At 41.6% G+C, this 19,258-nt stretch overlaps 1 protein-coding gene across 2 annotated transcripts in view; it reads right to left on the bottom strand.

Moving 5' to 3' along the window:
* GFRA1 (GDNF family receptor alpha 1) overlaps window positions 1-19,258 on the bottom strand; it is a 264,489-nt gene that overhangs the window by 86,267 nt on the left and 158,964 nt on the right. For both annotated transcript variants that reach the window (XM_077454931.1, XM_077454932.1), the window contains exon 4: window positions 6,236-6,572. In XM_077454931.1, coding sequence (XP_077311057.1) covers window positions 6,236-6,572 — 337 coding nt within the window. The remainder of the gene's footprint in view (window positions 1-6,235; window positions 6,573-19,258) is intronic.

Raw genomic sequence — 19,258 nt, 5'->3', positions numbered from 1 at the left:
CAGGGTGCATTGATGAGCTGTGACCCTAATTTTGCTTCAGAGTTCTTTATTTAAAATGTAAATTTTTACCTTAAACTTCCCTCCTAAAAATGGGTTGCGTGTTATATACCTGTGCGTGTTATACACTGATAAATATGGGTAAATTTTTCATAGTTTGTTATAAAATGTTGTAAACGGGTACATTTTCTGCTTCACTGATGTGCGCAGATTAAGCTGCACTGATGGGCACAGAAAGAATGTACTGATGGACACTGATTGATGGCACTGATGAGGCAGCACTCGTGGGCACTGATAAGGCTGCACTAATGGGCACTGATGAGGTGGCAATGATGAGGCTGCACTAATGGACACTGATAGGCAGCACTGATGAGGTAGCACTTGTGGGCACTGATAAGGCTGCACTAATGGCCACCGATGGGCACTGATGAGGCGGCAATGATGAGGCTGCACTGATGGACACTGATAGGTGACGCTGATGAGGAGCCACTGATGGGCACTGATTGGCAGCACTGGTGGGTACTGATTGGCAGCACTGGTGAACACTGTTGGGACTGCACCGATAACCAGGACACTAATAAGCAGTGCCCTGCTTGTCAGTGTCGATGTTTCCTTAACAAAAGCAGGTTATCAGCTCTCTCCTCTCCTCACACTCAGAGTGTGAGGAAAGAAAAGCCGATAACTGGCTTGTGTTGACATCTGTGGTCAGCTGTCATTGGACATAGCTGATCACATGGTAAAGGGCCGCTGTGATTGGATAAAGGAAGTCCATTTTTTATGATGGTGCCACCAAAACATAATCAAATATATATATGCTGTGTTATCAAAATATATTATGCTATATAAAATGATGACTATAAAGTGGTGAAAAAACATGCATGTCTCATTTTAGAAAAGGCAGTGCAACATAATACACAGTTTGTGTGAGTAAGGCTCCGTTCACCCCAGGGCATAGCAGAAAAGCGGGCAGAAATGCGCATTTCTGCACGGCTTTTTGCCAATTCTCAAAAAACACACTAGAATGCACAAAACACTTGCAGTGCCTTTATTTTTAAATGGCACCCCAAACGCGGGCAAGTCATTTCAAAACACAAAAAAAAAAACATGACGCATAACATGCTTGGCTCATGTTTAAAATTTGGCACATGAGCTTCTTTATCACGTTTCTGAAACAAAGGAATAGTGCCTCTCTAAAAACGTGATAAAAAAAAAAGTGCAAAAAAAAAAAACCTCCCAAACATGCCGTGGAAAAAATTCTTGAAAATAAGAGAACAAATGCAGCCACCACATCTGAGGACCAGAAAGCTGAACTATGTTCTACTGTTGATCTATATTCTCTTGTGATTTCCAACAGAACTCGGTATAGCTCTGCTCCATGATGACCTTTTCAGTGCAATCTTTACAGAGAACTCTTTGCCCCCGTCACAGCTTCTTCCTCTCCAGATGCTGCCGAGTCTCCTAATTCACATTACAGATGATTCAGTAGATAATTCCATTAATTATTGTTGTGTTCCGGAGGTCTGGATCAGAGGACTGGATTTCTCCTGCATTGTGTGACAATCATTTGCCACGGTTACCTTTGCCCTTCCATGCTGATCATTGCCTCGAGGGATTTATATAGATAATTGGAAACACACATATAACCCCCATACACCTCCAGGACAATTATCCTTGTGGTTTGGTCATAGTATCCTTCCTCTACCTGGTGATGTGTAGGTATTCATCACGGCACTGGCTTCATTCTGGTTCCAAGTTAGTGTTTCACTAAGCCAGTATTTCACAACCTGGGTTCTTTGGAATCCTAGGGTTTTAACAGTTGTTCCTTGAGGTTCCATTTTCTGTCCACTCAAAGAATGAACCATTGACAACAGTGATGTTTCTAGTAGAGGGGGGCATTCTTCCCACTGGCCACCAATGTAAAAAGCATTCTTCCTTCTAATCACCAATAGAAGAAACATACTTCGCAAGGATCACTGATGTAAGGAGCATTCTTCCAAATGAGCGCCAATAGAAGAAATCTTCATTCCAATGACCGCCAATAGAAAAAGTATTCTTCTCAATGACCACCAATGTAAGGAACATTTTTTCCAACTGACCACCAAAGTAAGGGACATTCTTCCCACCGACTACCAATGCAAGGAGCATTCTTCCCACTGATCACTAATGGAAGAAACATTCTTCCCACTGAATACCAATGTAAGGGGCATTCTTCCTACTGACCACCAATGTAAGGGGCACTCTTCCCACTGACTACCAATGTAAGCAGCATTCTTCCCACTGACTACCAATGTAAGGAGCATTCTTCCATTGACCATCAATGCAAGATCATTCTTCACATTGACCACCAATGGGAGAAGCATTCTTCCTACTGAACACCAATGCAAGGAACATTCTTCCCATTGACCACCAATGTTAGGGTGCACCAAGCAGTGAAAGAAAGAAAGACTACTACAGTCCTGGAGCCTGAACCGTCAAAAAGAGGCTGGCATGCTTTTATCTTGACAGATTCTCTTTCTAGGGAAATTTAAGTAGCCCCCCCCTCCCAAAAGGAAGGGCTTAGCTAAAGTGTTTAAAAACCATTATATGACCAGCCAAAATTTAAATTTGTTATTATATATTTTATTATATATTTTTTAGTTTTGTATACTTTGTCTGGTTATCCCTTTTGCTAAACCTGGGGATTTGGACAGCTGTAGACCACCAGATCACTTCCTGTCTGTTCTCAATCAACTTCACAGAGTCCAGGGGTAACATTAGGAATTAGGAAAAACTAGGGCCCCTGATATGCTTGGTGCTATCAGCTGAGAGGTGGAAGTATCGGAGGCAAGGCGCACAGAGGCGGAGAGTCTACATGCCCATAACCCCCTAGGGGGGATAGGAATCTGGTGAGTGGGGACCCAAAGGGGCACGAGCACAGAAGTCACTGGATTCATGCGATCACAAAAGTCACCATTTTTTCCTCTTTTTTGAATCGGTTTCTGAGCAGCTTTGAACTTTATAAGACATTATTTGAACTTTATAAGTCGCACTGAGCACTTTTTTGGAATAATATACTTATTTTGTTTGTATTGTTTTTCCACAATGTTTACAACCTTGATGGCTGAGGACTATTGAGTATATACATAACTTAATGCGGCCATCTGCACAGTTTACAGTTATCCTTACATATTTTGTGGTCTTTGTATTGTACACTTTATTTATGTATGAGGATTTGGATTGGTGGTTGTAGGGCTTATTTGTACAAACCCCTTTGCACTGTTTTGCAATTTATAGCACTTTTGTTGCATTTATGCACTTTATTAGTTTATATTTTATTTAATTTTTTAGTTTAGTTTTATATTTTATATATTTTTCACACATCTGTTAAAGTTACAGTAGTAGTACTGAGATTGAGACCTGAAGCTTCCTTGCATATACAACAGAATAGAACTGTGTATGAGGGAATATATTCTGTTTTTTCTAATCTATAGGAAGGTACGTTACGCACAGGTATAGGTCTACTTTTTTTACTTTTTTTTACCTGTTTTTTCTTCCAACTCTTGGGCCATTATCCTACCCATAATAATCAGTACACACACAGCTGGTATAGAGGTGTGCATACCAATTGACCTCACTTTTCTATAATAAGTACCTGCTAAATAGGTTTTAGTTACTTGATAGAATAGGAATAAGTAGTCTAGCAGAGGTAGCGCCACTAGCCCATATCAACATTATAAGTAGCTATAGACCACAGACTCCTAACAGAGGTTGAGGAATCAAAGGGCGGCAGCAACCTTAACCTCCCTCCCTAAGCGCGGCCATTTATGCATATAATCTCTGTTCTAGGTCTCTGAGTGTCTGAGAGGTGAATGCCGGGCTGGGAGGGGAGACAGGTGGGCCACAATACTTAGAAGCCCCTATGAGGGTACTGCTACATATATATATATATATGTGATCCTGCACAGAGCTGCCACCCTGTAACAGTAAACCTGCTTTAGGGCTGTCGTTAATTTGAGTGCATTTTTGTATGTACGATTGTTCATGCAAAAATAAAAATAAATGGCTACCCCGACCACTCACCTACAAGCACAAGTGGGTGCACATTCCCATAGCCAGGATGCTTTGAATAATAGTCTGGCAATTTTAATGACACATGATAAGTTTGACAGGTGACATCATCATTTAAGCAAATGGGATCACACTACAACCGGCAGTCGATTGTTTGATGTCAAGCAATTGCAGAGTAAGGCTGAATACCATGAGTATGAAGCGGCTCACAGCAGGAGTCCGGTGCATCCTCATTCGCCATTTCAGGTCCAATTTCAGCTTGAATTTTTGGCTGAATTTAGACCTGAAATGGACCAAAAGACGCACAGGACTCCTGTGCAAATCGCACCAGAGATATGTGAACCGGCTCCATAGAGAGCCAGTCACAATCTCCTGCTGTGCGAATTGGATGAGGAGAAACCCACATCCAATTTACACTAATGTTATCCCAGCCTAAAAGAAATTTACTAAAACTGAAGCACACAGAATCTGGTGCAGCTGCATAGTAACCAATCAGCTTCCTAGTTTTATTGTCAAAGCTTAATTGAACAAGCTGAAGTTAGAAGCTGATTGGTTACTATACACAGGTGCACCAGTTTTAGTAACTCTCCCCCATTGTTTCATTTTCCTCTTCACAATCACACCAGCTGAAGGTGGAAAATTCTTTCCGCTATGGATTTTGGGTCAAACACTCGATTTAGAGGCTCTTCCAGCTCGCAGAGTCCAGATCTCCTCTATTACTCTCCATATGAATATGTTCCGTCTCTAAAAGCTGCAGACGCTGCAGTCTGCAATCTGTTCTCCTTTCTGCTGCTTCCCTGGGAAATGCCGCCAAGCTTTTTTTTTGTTAGTGATTTCCGCTGGAATTGCAGAGGGGAAGGGCGGCGAGAGACGCAAAACATGACATTTCAATTACCCTAATCTGCAGAAAATGTATGGCAGCGATCGGCCGGCGGGTGTCACTGATCCCCACTGCTGATGAAGGTGCGCCTCGCCTGGCTCCATGCACGGAGCGGTCTGTCAGACATATGTGACGATTGTTTTCTATTCACGTGGCAGGACAAACAATATGGATCACATTACCATCATCTGCTAATCATATGGTGACATGGGGACACCAACAATGAGTCAAATTATTAATAAGCATGTGGAGCAATCACAGCTATTGCTGACTATTCCAGATACAGGGTGGGAATGGGGGGAATACAGAATTGTTACTATTAAATTTTGGTGAAAATTGCAAGATTTTTAAGCAAAATAAACTATCCTAAATACACCAAAAATACACATCCTATACATAAAATAATGACAAAAAAAGTGGATTCGCAGGGTTCCCGTATTGCATATATGTGAACCAGCACTTTAGCGTATTTCACCAAGAAGCTCAATGAGCAAAATACATCCCTAATACAGGGTAATTATTATTATTATACAGGTTTTATATAGCGCCAACAGTTTGCTCAGCGTTTTAATTGTGATATAAAAAAAAGGGTCCTGAACACTTCCTGAGATTTTAGGTTTGGTCCTGAAAATGTTTTTGCTAAAAGTAACCAACTGCATCTTAAAGTGATTATAAACCTTAGACATGATCAAAGCTTCTATAGTGTGTACTTGTATATAGTGTGTCTCAATCCAGAACACTAAGTGTTATTTCTGTCGGCTGCCTCCCTCTGCTATTAGCATGAGTCACTTCTCACAAGTTTTCTTGATACCAAGAGAAAAATGGTGACAGGAAAGGGACCTGCAGCTGATTCACAGCCTCAGCTCTGTTCCTGTGTGCTGTGTAAAGGGGGTGTGTTCCTTCCCTCTAATCAGCTCTCAGAGCTCTCCTCACTGAGCTCTGCAGAGTGTAACTTCAGCTCTCCGCCCCTTTTTATCTGACAGCTCTATAAATTCTGGACTTTGAACGGATGTACAGTAAAGAAAAGAAGACTGCAGCTAAACAATTACAACTTATGTAAGAGGATTTGTTTCATCTCTGTGTATCACCTAAGGCCACTTCACCGGGTACATGTCCACTGGACAGGTGAGTATCTAAATCCGGGACAACACATGACAAGTAAGCAAAAAATAAATAAAATAAAGTTTTTTTTTTCAAACATTACAAAAAGGTAAAGGTAAAATGGTTTACAACCACTTTAAGAAAAAAAAAACTAAAATGAATCCGTCCACCTGACCCCACCTATAGAGGAGCAGAGGACAGGTTGGGTACCTGCATATGTAGTTGGTCTTGCAGGTCTCTTGCAGGTTCAGGCAGTTCTGCTTCTCCCTCTCCTCGTAGGAGCAGGCCGGGACGATGGTCTGTCTCCTCCGCTCTGAACAAGCCGTGTCCTTGCAGGAACAGAACAGCATGCCGTAGCTGTGTTTGGCTGGCACCTTATCGAAGAACTGGCGCAGGGCCTTGTGGCACTTCCTGCGGTTGCAGACCTCGTTGGAAATGCTGTTGGTACAGGGCGTTATGTAGGCTGAGCGGTACTTTTTACAGGTGTCATCCAGGTTGCAGGCCTTTGCCGCGTCCAGACAGTCATTCCCCTTGGAGATGATCGGCTCTGTGAAAGGAGAAGACAGGAATTATTCAATGGAGATCCTGATAAGGCGACAACTAAAGAGAACCTGTATGAGGAAGCAATGGCTGAAGATGAACATAGCCTAGAGTTATAGGTGGGGTCCAGTGCCTGATTGTACCCCTATGGGGTAGTTTCATTTACAGCGGGTAAAATAAGTATTTACCACGCCACCATTTTTCTAGGTAAATATATTTCTGAAGGGGATATTAACATTACATTTTCCTGACATGTCGGTAAGAACTTATGCAACCCTACACTAACAAATTGAAGACAAACTCCAGCTCATACTGCAGATACACAAGCAGCTGCAGCAACAGTTTTGTTCCCTTTGGGCAGTTGTCTCCATACTGTGACCCAGGGGGCAGATGTGGCCCATGGCTTGCTTTTATCAGGCTCTCGGGGCACTATTTCATCCACTGGTACCAACAATGGGGCATAATTCCCCAACACTGAGACCAGTGAAGGGACACAATTCCCCCCAATGACACCAACAAGAGGGCAAAATGACTCCAACGATGGGGTACAACTCCTCCCACCGACACTAAGGAGCAGAATTGCTCCCAATGACACCAACGGCACAATTTCTCACAATGACACCAACATTTGGGCTCAATGACATCAAGATGGGGACACAATTTCTCCCAATGACACCAACAATTGGACGCATGACACCAAGGGGACACAATTCCTCCCAATGACACCAACAACTGGACCCATAATACCAAGAAGGGGACACAATTCCTCCCAATGACACCAACAATTGGACCCATAATACCAAGAAGGGGACACAATTTCTCCCAATGACACCAACAATTGGACCCATGACACCAAGAAGGGGACACGATTCCTCCCAATGACACCAACAATTGAACCCAATAACACCAACAACTATGGAGCATTATTTATTCCCACTGACGTCGGGACCCTTTCTTCTCCCAAAGACCACACTCTGGCCCCACTAAAGTCCAAGGGACAGTAAACTGGCCCCCTGTTTAGAAAGTTTGGAGACCCCTGCTTTTGGGATAACGTTTTTCTTTAACCATATTTTTATTGGAAAAATGTTAATATGAAACACAGAAAGATCATGTGTGGAAAATGATACTGAGCATCAACCACCAATGTCATAGTCAAATGTCCATGAATAAAACAGAAAACTGCTATCATCATTAATAGGATGAAAGTACAAACAGGACAATTTCCTTTTGAGGTAAAGTTTTTACATGAATAAACAAAAGCTGATCATTGTAAGCACCCCTGATGGTGGTAAATGGTTTGTCTCAACAATAGAACTGCTACATCTGCAGGAAAGCTTGTTCCGTTTAAAAAAAAAAAAAAACAGACTTACTGGACGGATCACCAGGTAAAAGTAAAGGAAAGAAAGTCTAAAAAAAGAAAACGAATGCAGCCATCACATCTAAGAACTGGTAAGTTGTAATAAAGTAAATCTTTGCTTTTGGGTTTAATATTATTATACTGGATTTATATATGTGCAGCTCTGACTAAAGTTGAATAATGCTCTTGCTATAGGTGTAGGACATTTACATTAAGGTGACCAGATTTTTTAAATGAAATTCGGGGACATTTTTTTTATTTTTTATTGGCAAATGGTAAACTATTTTATATATATATTTTCCTCAAATTATATACAGTGCTGTGAAAAAGTATTTGCCCCCTTCCTGATTTTTTTTTTGCGTATTTCTCACACTTAAATGATTCAGATCATCAAGCTAATTTTAATATTACACAAAGATAACCCGAGTAAATCCAAGATACATTTTTTAAATTATTATTTAATTTATTAAAGGGGAAAAAAACTGTTCAAACCTGCCTGGCCCTATGTGATGGGCACAGTGGCTGCGTTTGATGGGTTTTTTTTCAGAATTTTTCAGTTTGTGTGCACCCCCAAAAATTTTGAGCACCAGCTGCCACTGCCTACACCTATAGCAAGGGCTTTATTCAACCTTAGTCAGAGCTGCACAGCTCGCTTTTTTTATCTACAGATGCCCTTTATCTGCATAGGCAGTTTCGTGATAAAGGTGAACTATCCCTTTTAAGTTGGTATTTGCATTGGCTATGGCACGGGCCCTACCCCAGGTCATTGGCGTTGCAGCACTGTCATTACTAGAGAGGTCCAATCAGACATCCTATAGCGCCTAACACACAGCGCTCTGCTCTTCCTTAAATGTTTTTTTTTCTGATATGGGTTTACTGTACTGTGTGCTCATAAAATCCTGCGGGAGTTTGTGCTAAGCGTCTGCGATATTGTGTGATATCCTGGAGATAGGAAAAATACATCAGAGATTTTAGTATTCTAGTGACTCATTTTTGTCCTGATTTTTTTGTTCGTCCTAGCTACCAGAAAAAAAATCAATTTCTAAAACAGGTTTTTCTTCTTTTTTTTTCCCCTTCATGTAGTCTTGTAGATTATACGCCCAACAATCAATTAATTAATCAATCAATCAAGCAATTTCGAATTCTTTTTTTTTAACAAATTTCGACAAATTTGTCAATTTGGAAACATCTGAATTAACAAAAAACGTTTAACTAATTTTTCTGAATATTAATTGAATATTCGTAAATTCATGACTTCAAAAATTCGTAAATTCAAAAATCTGAAAACTTGAAAATTGGAAATAACTATTAAATAATAGGTATTGGAATTTCCTTTCAAATTTGGCTGTTAGTAAACGTAACAAATACGAATTTATCCAAAATAACGAATGCCGTATCTAAACGAATGGAATGCAATGAATTAATAATAATAAATAACAATAATATAAACTTTTTATTAATATTTATTAATTTCTGTACCATTTGTTTAGATGTGGCATTCGTTATTTTGGATCATACGTAAATTCGTATTTGTTACGTTCACCAACAGCCAAATTTAAAAGGAAATTCCAATACCTATAATTTAATAGTTAGTTAGCTAGTTAGTTATTCTTTAGAATTCAAGGATTTTCATTGTTTTGAATTAATGAAATTACTACTTTTCCAATTTATGAATTGCGATCATAATGAATGACCCGAAAAACTAAAAGAAAGAAAAAAAAAAACAAATGAAAACAAACAAATTTTGCAGTACCCGGTACACATGTTTATCAGTTTATAAGTGTATATGAATAAATTGCTGACATGTCACAATATACAGCAACCTGATCTTTTTCCAGAAAAGCTAAACCTTTTATCACTATAAATCCATCCTTCAGCAGCAGACCAGCGACGTTGCCTAGGCTGAGATGATGTCATCAGTCTGCTGCAGGCAGGAGGAAGCAATTCCTCGGTCTCCTCTCTCCCCAGTGATCGGACTACAACATTGTAAATTTGTAGTAAGTGGCAAGGTGAGAAGCTTTGATTGTATGTCAAAAAGGAAGGCTAAACTAAAACAAATGCAGATTCCTCCTTTGCTGACCTTCTTCTGAGAATGCTTGTTCTTTGGCTGTTCTTGACTTGAGCACCAGCTTAGCATAGCTCCCAACTGTCCCTGATTTGGTACAAAGTCCTTCATTCCTCCTCATGTATCCCTCATTTTGGTCTGATCTATATAGTTATATATAAAATGCACTTTTTATTTTTCAAAAAATGTTTCCCAGTGTAAAACCTTTTATCCAAATTCTAAATTGCTGCATTTGTAAATTTCAAAAGCCAATATAAAGAAATAGTAGAGGTTAAAAAAGCATTTGTAGGTTTAACTAATAATTTTTTTGTGTAATTCTCCTTTAAGGGGGTGTGACAAGGGGTTTTTCCTCTGCCTACATACATTTGCTAATAGGTGTCCCTCTTTCCCATCTCAAAAAGTTGGGAGGTATGTCATAGTACAGTATACAGGTTAGAAAATCAGGGACCAATCAAAACTCCTGAATTTGCACATGTGCTTACGTGGCGACCGAACACAAAAAATAAATAAAATAATAAAAGACACAAAGGAATACAGCTAATGCATCATGGATTTTTCTTAAAGTGTTTGTAAACCTTCGATTTACGTTCAGCTGAACTCCCACGATTTCAAACCGGCAGTCCAACTGTGGGGAGTGATTTGACAGACATCAATGCAGATTCTTGCACAGATGTCTATTGAAATCGCCCCCGAAGTCCCCAGAAGTAGTGCAGGAACTTTCCATTGCACTACGGATGGTGCCATTGCCGGCAATAGGCTTCGATTTGGCATGCGATTTGACTCAATGGAGCTGGTTCACACAACTCGGGGGTGGCCGCAGTCCACACTGGAAAAGGGTCCTGTGCGTATTTGGCTCCTTTTCAGGTCCGAAATCAGGCAAAAATTCGGACCAGATTCGCACCTGAAACGGTGAACAGGGATGCACTGGACCCCTTGCCGGGACACCTGGCCACAGCCAGTGTGAACCCAGCCTAAGGCTCCTTTCACATAGGGTGGATTCGCTCAGCGGAGTCCGCCAGCTCAGCAAGGGTTCGCTCCGTTGATTCCCGCAGATGACAGGTCCGTCTCTGATCACTGAATGAGGAGGGGCCCGTCAGAGCTGATTTCTATGTGGAGATCGGATGAAAATGGACAGCATGTCCTTTTTCATCAGATCCCATCCGATCCACCAGATGGATGCCAAACATATCGTCATACGTCTGTCTTGAGCGGATCGGATGGCAGGCAGGTGTCAGCGGACACATCTCCTCTGACACCCGCCTGCCCATAGGCGTTAATGGGTGGTCCACTTGGATCCGCCTTAAAAACAGACAGGTGGATCCAGGGGCAGACTGACAACTCATGGGGCCCCCGGGCAATAGGAGATTATGGGGCTCCCCGGGCAATAGGAGATTATGGGGCCCCTGGGCAATAGGAGATTATGGGGCCACACAGTATACACACACGCATACAGTATACACACAATATACACTCACAGAATAGACATACACACAAAATTACTGGAAAGGCGGGACAGCTATAATCTTGGGATTTAAAAAAAAAACACAGATTTTTACATACTGTCCCTGGTTTTATTGAGGCTGGCAAACCTGATGGGGCCCCGTTAGTGGCATGGGGCCCTCGGGCAGTGCCCGCGTGCCCAAATGGTCAGTCCACCCCTGGGTGGATCCGATCAGGCTTGTTGTGTGAAAGGGGCCTAAAGCTTGGTCCAAACAAACTATTTAAAGTGACATGAAACATAGACAAATACAGAATCAGGCCTGCATAGGTATCGAGGTTTCTGGAGGTGTCTTTGAAAAGTAGCCTTTCCCCTGGTGTCTGGCTGAGAGGAACGGTCAAATAAAATCAATGTACAGCTGTACTGGGCTGGATGTAGAAGCTGTATAATATGAATATATATAATAATATAAAATAGAGGATTTGTCTTGTCAGTTCCTTTTCCCAACCGCTGATCTCTCCCTAATTTTCTGCTGTTTCCCGCTAAGCAGCGCCTTCATTAAAGCCTCATTTTGAGTAATTAGCTGATTACGTGTGCCAGCAAAGAAAATGACATGCAAGTGGTTTGGAGAGCTCTTGTGGACCTTGGGAAATAATTGACGGGTGATTCGGTGGGAGTACTTATTTCCTGTATGCAGTTAAAAGTGTACCTGTCTTGTTCGCTCTGTAGCCAGATTGTATGCTGAAAGAAACATTTTATAATATTCTGTTACAGGCTCCTTATGAGCTGATACATCTTGGTTCTACTCACTAAATTACTGCTTCTGCTGGGCCTGTGACAGGTGCTCTTTGAAGACAATTATCAGGTGTTCTTAGCCAAATTTCCCTTTGCGAGCCCATCATAATTAGCCTGAAAATTCTTTCGGCTAGGAGTTGACGTTATGGATTTTTGTGACATTTTCACCATCAGCAGTGTTTTCCACAGTAGAGATGAGCTGATAGAAGCTGGGTTTGGTTCGGCAAACATGACTAAAGTTTGGCTACTAACTGAAACTTACCTAACCATTTAGTGGTCTTCCTTCAGGAGAATCTCAGTCCCTAACTAGACCTTCTGTAGGAGGGCTCCAGCCATTTACTGGACAGCAGGATCCTGGTCACTAACTAAACCTTCTCTGGAAGCACCCCTGACATTTACCAGTATTCTTCCAGGGGGACTCCAGGTACTAACTGGACCTTCTCCAGAATGACTCCAGCCATTTATTTGTCTTCCTCCAGGGGACCCCAGCCACTAACTGGACCTTCTCCAGAATGACTCCAGCAACTTACTTGTCTTCCTCCAGGAGGGTCCCAGCCACTAATTGGACCTTCTCCAGAAGGACCCCCGGCCATTTACTTTTCTTCCTGCAGAAGGACCCAAGCCACTAACTGGACCTTCTGCAGAAGAACTTCTGACCATTAACCTGTCTTCCTCCAGGAGGACCCCATCCACTAAATGAACCTTTTCCAGAAGAACCAACAGCCATTTACTTGTCTTCCTCCAGGAGGACCCCAGCCAGTAACTGGACCTTCTCCAGGAGGAACCTAGCAATTTACTGGTCTAGTCTATTCCATCCATTGCCTAATTTCCAGCACTTCTTGTCCTTTCCTGTTTTTAATGATTTATATTTAGAAACTCCTTGTAATCTTCTTTGAATCAATTATTATGAACAGACTTCATGAAAAAAAAACTTCCTCTAAAAACTCTCAGGAGTCCCGATATAGGTGGATCACAGACCATCTATCAATCTCAGGAAGAAATATTCATTAATCACAAACTAAAAGTATTTATCTTGACACGGTGAGCTCAGGGCCATCATGCCCGTTCTCATTTATCACGAATGACGGTCATTACATCACAGTTTAATGCACTTTCTGGAAAGCTGACCTCGGCGCGGACATTTCACGCCCTGACACCTGACAAATGGAGTCTGGTCAGGACATGTGTCATTGTCCCTCAGGGGAGGGAAGGAGCATTTGTGAGTAAAGAACATCTACCAGATTCTTAAAAACACAATTACTTATTAACACGTCTGACATAAGGACTGTATTTAATGCCCCACAGACAAATTTAAAGGGAGTCTATAATTTTTTTTCCCCGTTCTGCACATAATGGGCCTTACACAGGATCCAAAAATTGTATGAAAAATGTTGCTTTTGAAGCGATCATACGATAATCTGATCGTTAGTACACAGCTTTATTCCAATGTCTGTTCAGCAGGGATGTAAAATACACTGCCTATTACACTACTAGACTCTATGGCTGAGTAAAAATCAAGCCATGCTTGAGACAGACATAGATCTTTACTCAAAATCTGTGCCAAAAAAGGCAGACTTGTTGGAATACTTGGTCTTCTGCTTCCGTCAATTTTCTATGTTTCAAGAATTGGTGCAAAAGACACCATTATATCCCCAGAAACAATGACAAAGAAAATGTAATTTATTTAATTAGTTTATTTATATAACATAAATATTTCCGCCACCTTTTCCTATAGTCATTGAAGATTAGACAACGTTGTCTTAATATGCTACAAATGAAATCCCATTTCCTAACATCATAAACAATCTAATTTCGCTGATTATATTACCAAATAGCCTTCTAAGGGCTAAACGAGAGGTGCAGTGCAGCGTTGAAAACACATTTAATGTCCAATTGTGATAGCAGAAGTCCTCTCAATCTATTTCATAAAGAACCATGGAATACAACCCATATCAGCGCATGAAACACGTCATATGTCAGCAATTGTTGGAATGCAAACTGCCATATGAAAACCAAACAGATGAAGAACATCAATCAATCCACTGGTGTTGGTGAAATCTGTTGTAGATGAAATGTTCTTCAGAATACAAGTAATGCAAGGGGAGTCTTCCGAGAAATTATATAACCCAGGCATTCTCAACCAGGGTTCAAGTGAACCTTAGGTTTTCCCCAAGTGTTGCCAACCTCCCAAAGTAAAATTTACCCACTGCACCAATTTTTTACGGACGTGACATTTACTGACAGAGCCACATTTTTTACTTATACTTCAAAAGTTTGCCAAAATGATCGTTTTCAGTGCAAATATCAACAAACATGTAGCTAATGTGATTTGTAATGTGAATAAGGTAAAATAATAATAATGAATAAGACAAAAAACATATTTCTCCTTTTAAATGAAAGGCAGATTATTATAACCCAGTACAGAGTTACGCTTTACATCAGAGTCTGCAGGGTTCCCCTTTACAGTACAAGCGGGAACTCTGCGAACCCTGATGTTAAAGGGTAAGGGAAGTGAATACTGTGGACTCTGATGTAATGGAGAACTACGAGGACTCTGGTGTAAGGAGGAATGCTGCTCACTCTGGTTTAAAGAGGAACTCTGGTCACCAGAGCCCCCTTTAAATCACAGTCCACAGAATTCCCCTTTACATCACAGTCCACAAAGTTCCCCTTTACATCAGAGCCTGCAGGGTTACCCCTTACAGTGTAAAGGGGAACTCTGTGGTTCATGATGTAAAGGGGAATACGGTGGACCCTAATGAAAAGTGAAACCCCAGCAGATTGTGATGTAAAGGGGAACTGTGATGTAAGGAGGTCTCTGGTCACCAGAGCCCCCCCCCTTTCCTCCACAAGAGCCCACATAGTTCCCCCCCTTACATCACAGTCTGCAGGATTCCCCCTTACAGTGCAAGGGGGAACGCTGCAGACCTTGATGTAAAGGGATACTCTGATGTAAAGGGGAATGCTGCAGACTATGATGTAAAGGGGAAGTGTGATGTAAGGGGGTCAACAGAACCTCCCCTTACATCAGTGTTTACATTGTCCCCCATTACATCAGGGTCTGCAGAGTTGTCCTTTACATCAAAGTTTCCCTTTATATTAGGGTCTGCAGAGCTGCCCCTTGCACTGTAAGGGGGAATACTGCAGACTTTGATGTAAAGAAGAACTCTGAGGACACGGATTAAAGGGGGGTGCAGAAAATGCTGATGTGGGGGGGACTCTGGTGGCCACAGACTACCTTCTGCAGAGTTAATATATTAAGGTAAGGGGGGGGGTTACTGATATAAGGGTGAACCTTTATAACAGTGTCCCCCCTTACATCAGTGACCGGGGTTGCCAACCGTCAGTAAATTTACTGAAAGTTTGTAAAAATCTGTGACTTTTACAACTGTCCGTAAATATTAGAGGCTGATAATTTGTCATGCTGTGTTGACTTTTGTAAGTGTAAACCATGCAAAAAATGCTCAGGGACGACAACGGCCATGGACATATGCGTTGACGAACTGTTGACACCTGCCATAAATTGTAGAAGTGACTCCCCTTTGATTACCCAGAAAGCTCCCTTACTCTTTTTATATGACGAGTAAAATTGATAATTTTACCTTTGTCATAAATTCGTCTGAATTCTGGAAATTTTGGTAAATGTTCACAAGTTTGGTGAAATGTATCAGAGTACATGGAAGACAATTCCAACTTTGGGTTGTTTTTCTAATTGTTACCAAGCTGGATTAAATATAAAGAAACAGCTCTTGTTGCAGTACAGGCATACTCTGCTTTACGTACTGTTGCTTTACGTACACTGGCAAGTATGGACACATTGGTGTCTATGGAAAATCTTGGTCAGCTTGACATGGCACTGCTCCCGGTTTTTAACATTTGACATTGGCGTCTATGGAAAATCTTGATTAGCTTGACATGGCACTGCTCCCGGGTTTTAACATTTAACATTTACGTCTATCTTGTCAGCTCTTGGAAATCTTGTCAGCTTGATATTGCTCTATTCCCGAACCATAAGTGACAGGCACACCAACTTGGGGAGCACGAGAGGAGACCCAGGACTGCAACATATCCAATCTTGGGGACGGCCAGCTTGCCTAGGTAATCAGATATATCTGTAAATGATTTTACATGCTTTGAGAAGTGAAAAAAGGTATTGCTTCACTTTAAGTACATTTTTGTTTTACATACATGCTCTGGGTTTTACATTCTCTCTGGTGCTATTCCCCCCCCCCCCCCCCCCCACATTAACTCAATGCTATCACTAGATGTCCTCAGTCTTCAAGCATGAATGACACCCAGAGTAATTCCACCAGGAACAATGAGGATATCCTGTGAGTGCAAGGTGTCAAGGCCCTGCCCCCATAAAACTATTTTTCAGAAATAAAAATATAATAATTGGCATGTGCGTATGTATTCACCCCCTTTGTTATAAAGCCCATAAAAAGCTCCGGTGCAACCAATTACCTTCAGAAGTTACACAATTAGTGAAATGATGTCCACCTGTGTGCAATCTAAGTGTCACATGATCTGTCATTACATATACACACCTTTTTGAAAGGCCCCAGAGACTGCAACACATAAGCAAGATGCACCACTAACCAAGCACTGCCATGAAGACCAAGGAACTCTCCAAACAAGTAAGGGACAATGTTGTCTATAAGTCAGGGTTAGGTTATAAAAAAATATCCAAATCTTTGATGATCCCTAGGAGCACCATCAAATCTATCATAACCAAATGGAAAGAACATGGCACAACAGCAAACCTGCCAAGAGGCACACCAAAACTCATGGACCGGGCAAGGAGGGCATTAATCAGAGAGGCAGCACAGAGACCTAAAGTAACCCTGGAGGAGCTGCAGAGTTACACAGCAGAGACTGGGGTATCTGTACATAGGACGACAATAAGCCATTGGGGTTTATGGCAGAGTGACCAGAAGAAAGCCATTACTTTCGGCAAAAAACAAAATGGCACGTTTTGAGTTTGCACAAAGGCATGTGGGAGACTCCCAAAATATATGGAGAAAGGTGCTCTGGTCTGATGAGACTAAAATTGATCTTTTTGGCCTTCAAAGAAAATGCTATGTCTGACGCAAACCCAACACATCATATCACCCAAAGAACACCATCCCCACAGTGAAACATGGTGGTGGCAGCATCCTGCTGTGGGGATGTTTTTCATCAGTCGGGACTGGGAAACTGGTCAGAGTTGAGGGAAAGATGGATGGTGTTAAATACAGGGATATTCTTGAGCAAAACCCGTACCACTCTGTGTGTGATTTGAGGCTAGGACGGAGGTTCAACTTGCAGCAGGACAATGACCCCAAACACACTGCTAAAGAAACACTTAAGTAGTTTTAGGGGAAACATGTAAATGTGTTGGAATGGCCTAGTCAAAGCCCAGACCTCAATCCAATAGAAAATCTGTGGTCAGAATTAAAGATTGCTGCTCACAAGCACAAACCATCCAACTTGAAGGAGTTGGAGAAGTTTTACAAGGAGGAATGGGCAAAAATCCCAGTGGTAAGATGTGGCAAGCTCATAGAGACTTATCCAAAGCGTCTTGGAGGTGTGATAGCCGCAAAAGGTGGCTCTACAAAGTATTGACTTTAGGGGGGGGGGGGGGTGAATAGTTATGCACATTGACTTTTTCTGTTATTTTGTCCCATTTGTTTGCTTCACAATAAAAAAATAAAAAAAATCATCAAAGTTGTGGGCAGTTTCTGTAAATTAAATGATGCAAATCCCAAACAATCCATGTTAATTCCAGGTTGTGAGGCAACAAAACACTAAAAATTCCGGGGGGGGAATGCGAATACTTTTGCAAGGCACTGTACATGCTATGATTTTGTGACTTTATGCTCTCACATTAATGTTTCATCATTTCATCATTTCATTTTATTATTACCTAGAGTAATGGTGTAATGGTTTATACAGTTAAAGTGAAGGAATCTGGTTGGTATGGACAATATGGGATTTTATTCTTTAAAATTAGTACAAAATTGTTTTTAATTGCCTGTATCTGAATGGAAAACATTCTGTGTATAGTAAGGGGTTACTGGGACCATCTGCACCCCCTGCGTGTGAGAGATAACCATCATCTCTTCCAATTATAAGAATAGTTATTATTATTATTATTACATTAGTCTTATGGCTCATTATTTCATTTCCTGCTGCTGTGGAGGAGTAATGCAGGCAATACCCATAATGCCTTGCTTCTGCCGCCCAGACACCTGTCTAAGTCTGTGTGTGAAATCTCCAGTCACATATAATGTAATATCGAGTGACTCCGAAGCAACGCAGAGTATTTCAGTAGAGGAGAGTTAGATAGAGGAAGAAGCAGAGTCCTCCAGCAGTGCAGAGTATTTCAGGAGAGGAGAGATCAGACTATAGCCGGCAACACTGATCAATATGTTCTGATGATGGAGAAGGTGGGATTGGAGTCCTCCAGCAGCTGATGCTTAAAGTCATGACCTCACCAGTGGTAGAACTACCAGGGTTGCAAAGGTCGCTCTTGCGACTGGGCCCTGGTGTTCCGCCACTGTGGGGGGGCCTCAAGACTGCAGGAAGGGGGGCTGCTGCAGAACATTAAGACTTGGTTCACACTGCTATGACCCCAGACTTGCTTGCAACTTGTTTCCGATTTTATTGCAACTTTTGTAACATTGCAGTCTGTGGCACTCAAATTGCACCAAAGTTGCAAAAAAATAGTGCAGGAACCTTTTTTTGTCACTCTGCCTTGAGTCGCATCGATTAAGACAGTATCTACGGAAATTAATGTGTCTGACTTGTCATGCGACTTTATGTGTCGCAAGTCATATGATAAGTCACAGCAGTATGAACTATGGCTTATAAAGGGCACACACGATGGGAGTAAAGGGCCCCCCAGGATCAATGGGAAGGTCTCTGGGACCAGAGAAAAGGGGCCCAGGATTTATGGAAAGGGTCTCAGCGGTCAGGGGGGCTCTTCATGGTTTCTTGCACCAGATGCACCAGACAAAAAAGGTTCTAGTTATGCCTCTGAATTTCAGAAAGAGGGGG

The sequence above is a fragment of the Lithobates pipiens genome, unplaced genomic scaffold (genome assembly GCF_037356315.1).
Source record: "Lithobates pipiens isolate NorthernLeopardFrog02 unplaced genomic scaffold, aLitPip1_a1.2 Scaffold_25, whole genome shotgun sequence".
NCBI lineage: Eukaryota > Metazoa > Chordata > Amphibia > Anura > Ranidae > Lithobates > Lithobates pipiens.
This window is presented reverse-complemented; position numbering and strand designations above follow the sequence as displayed.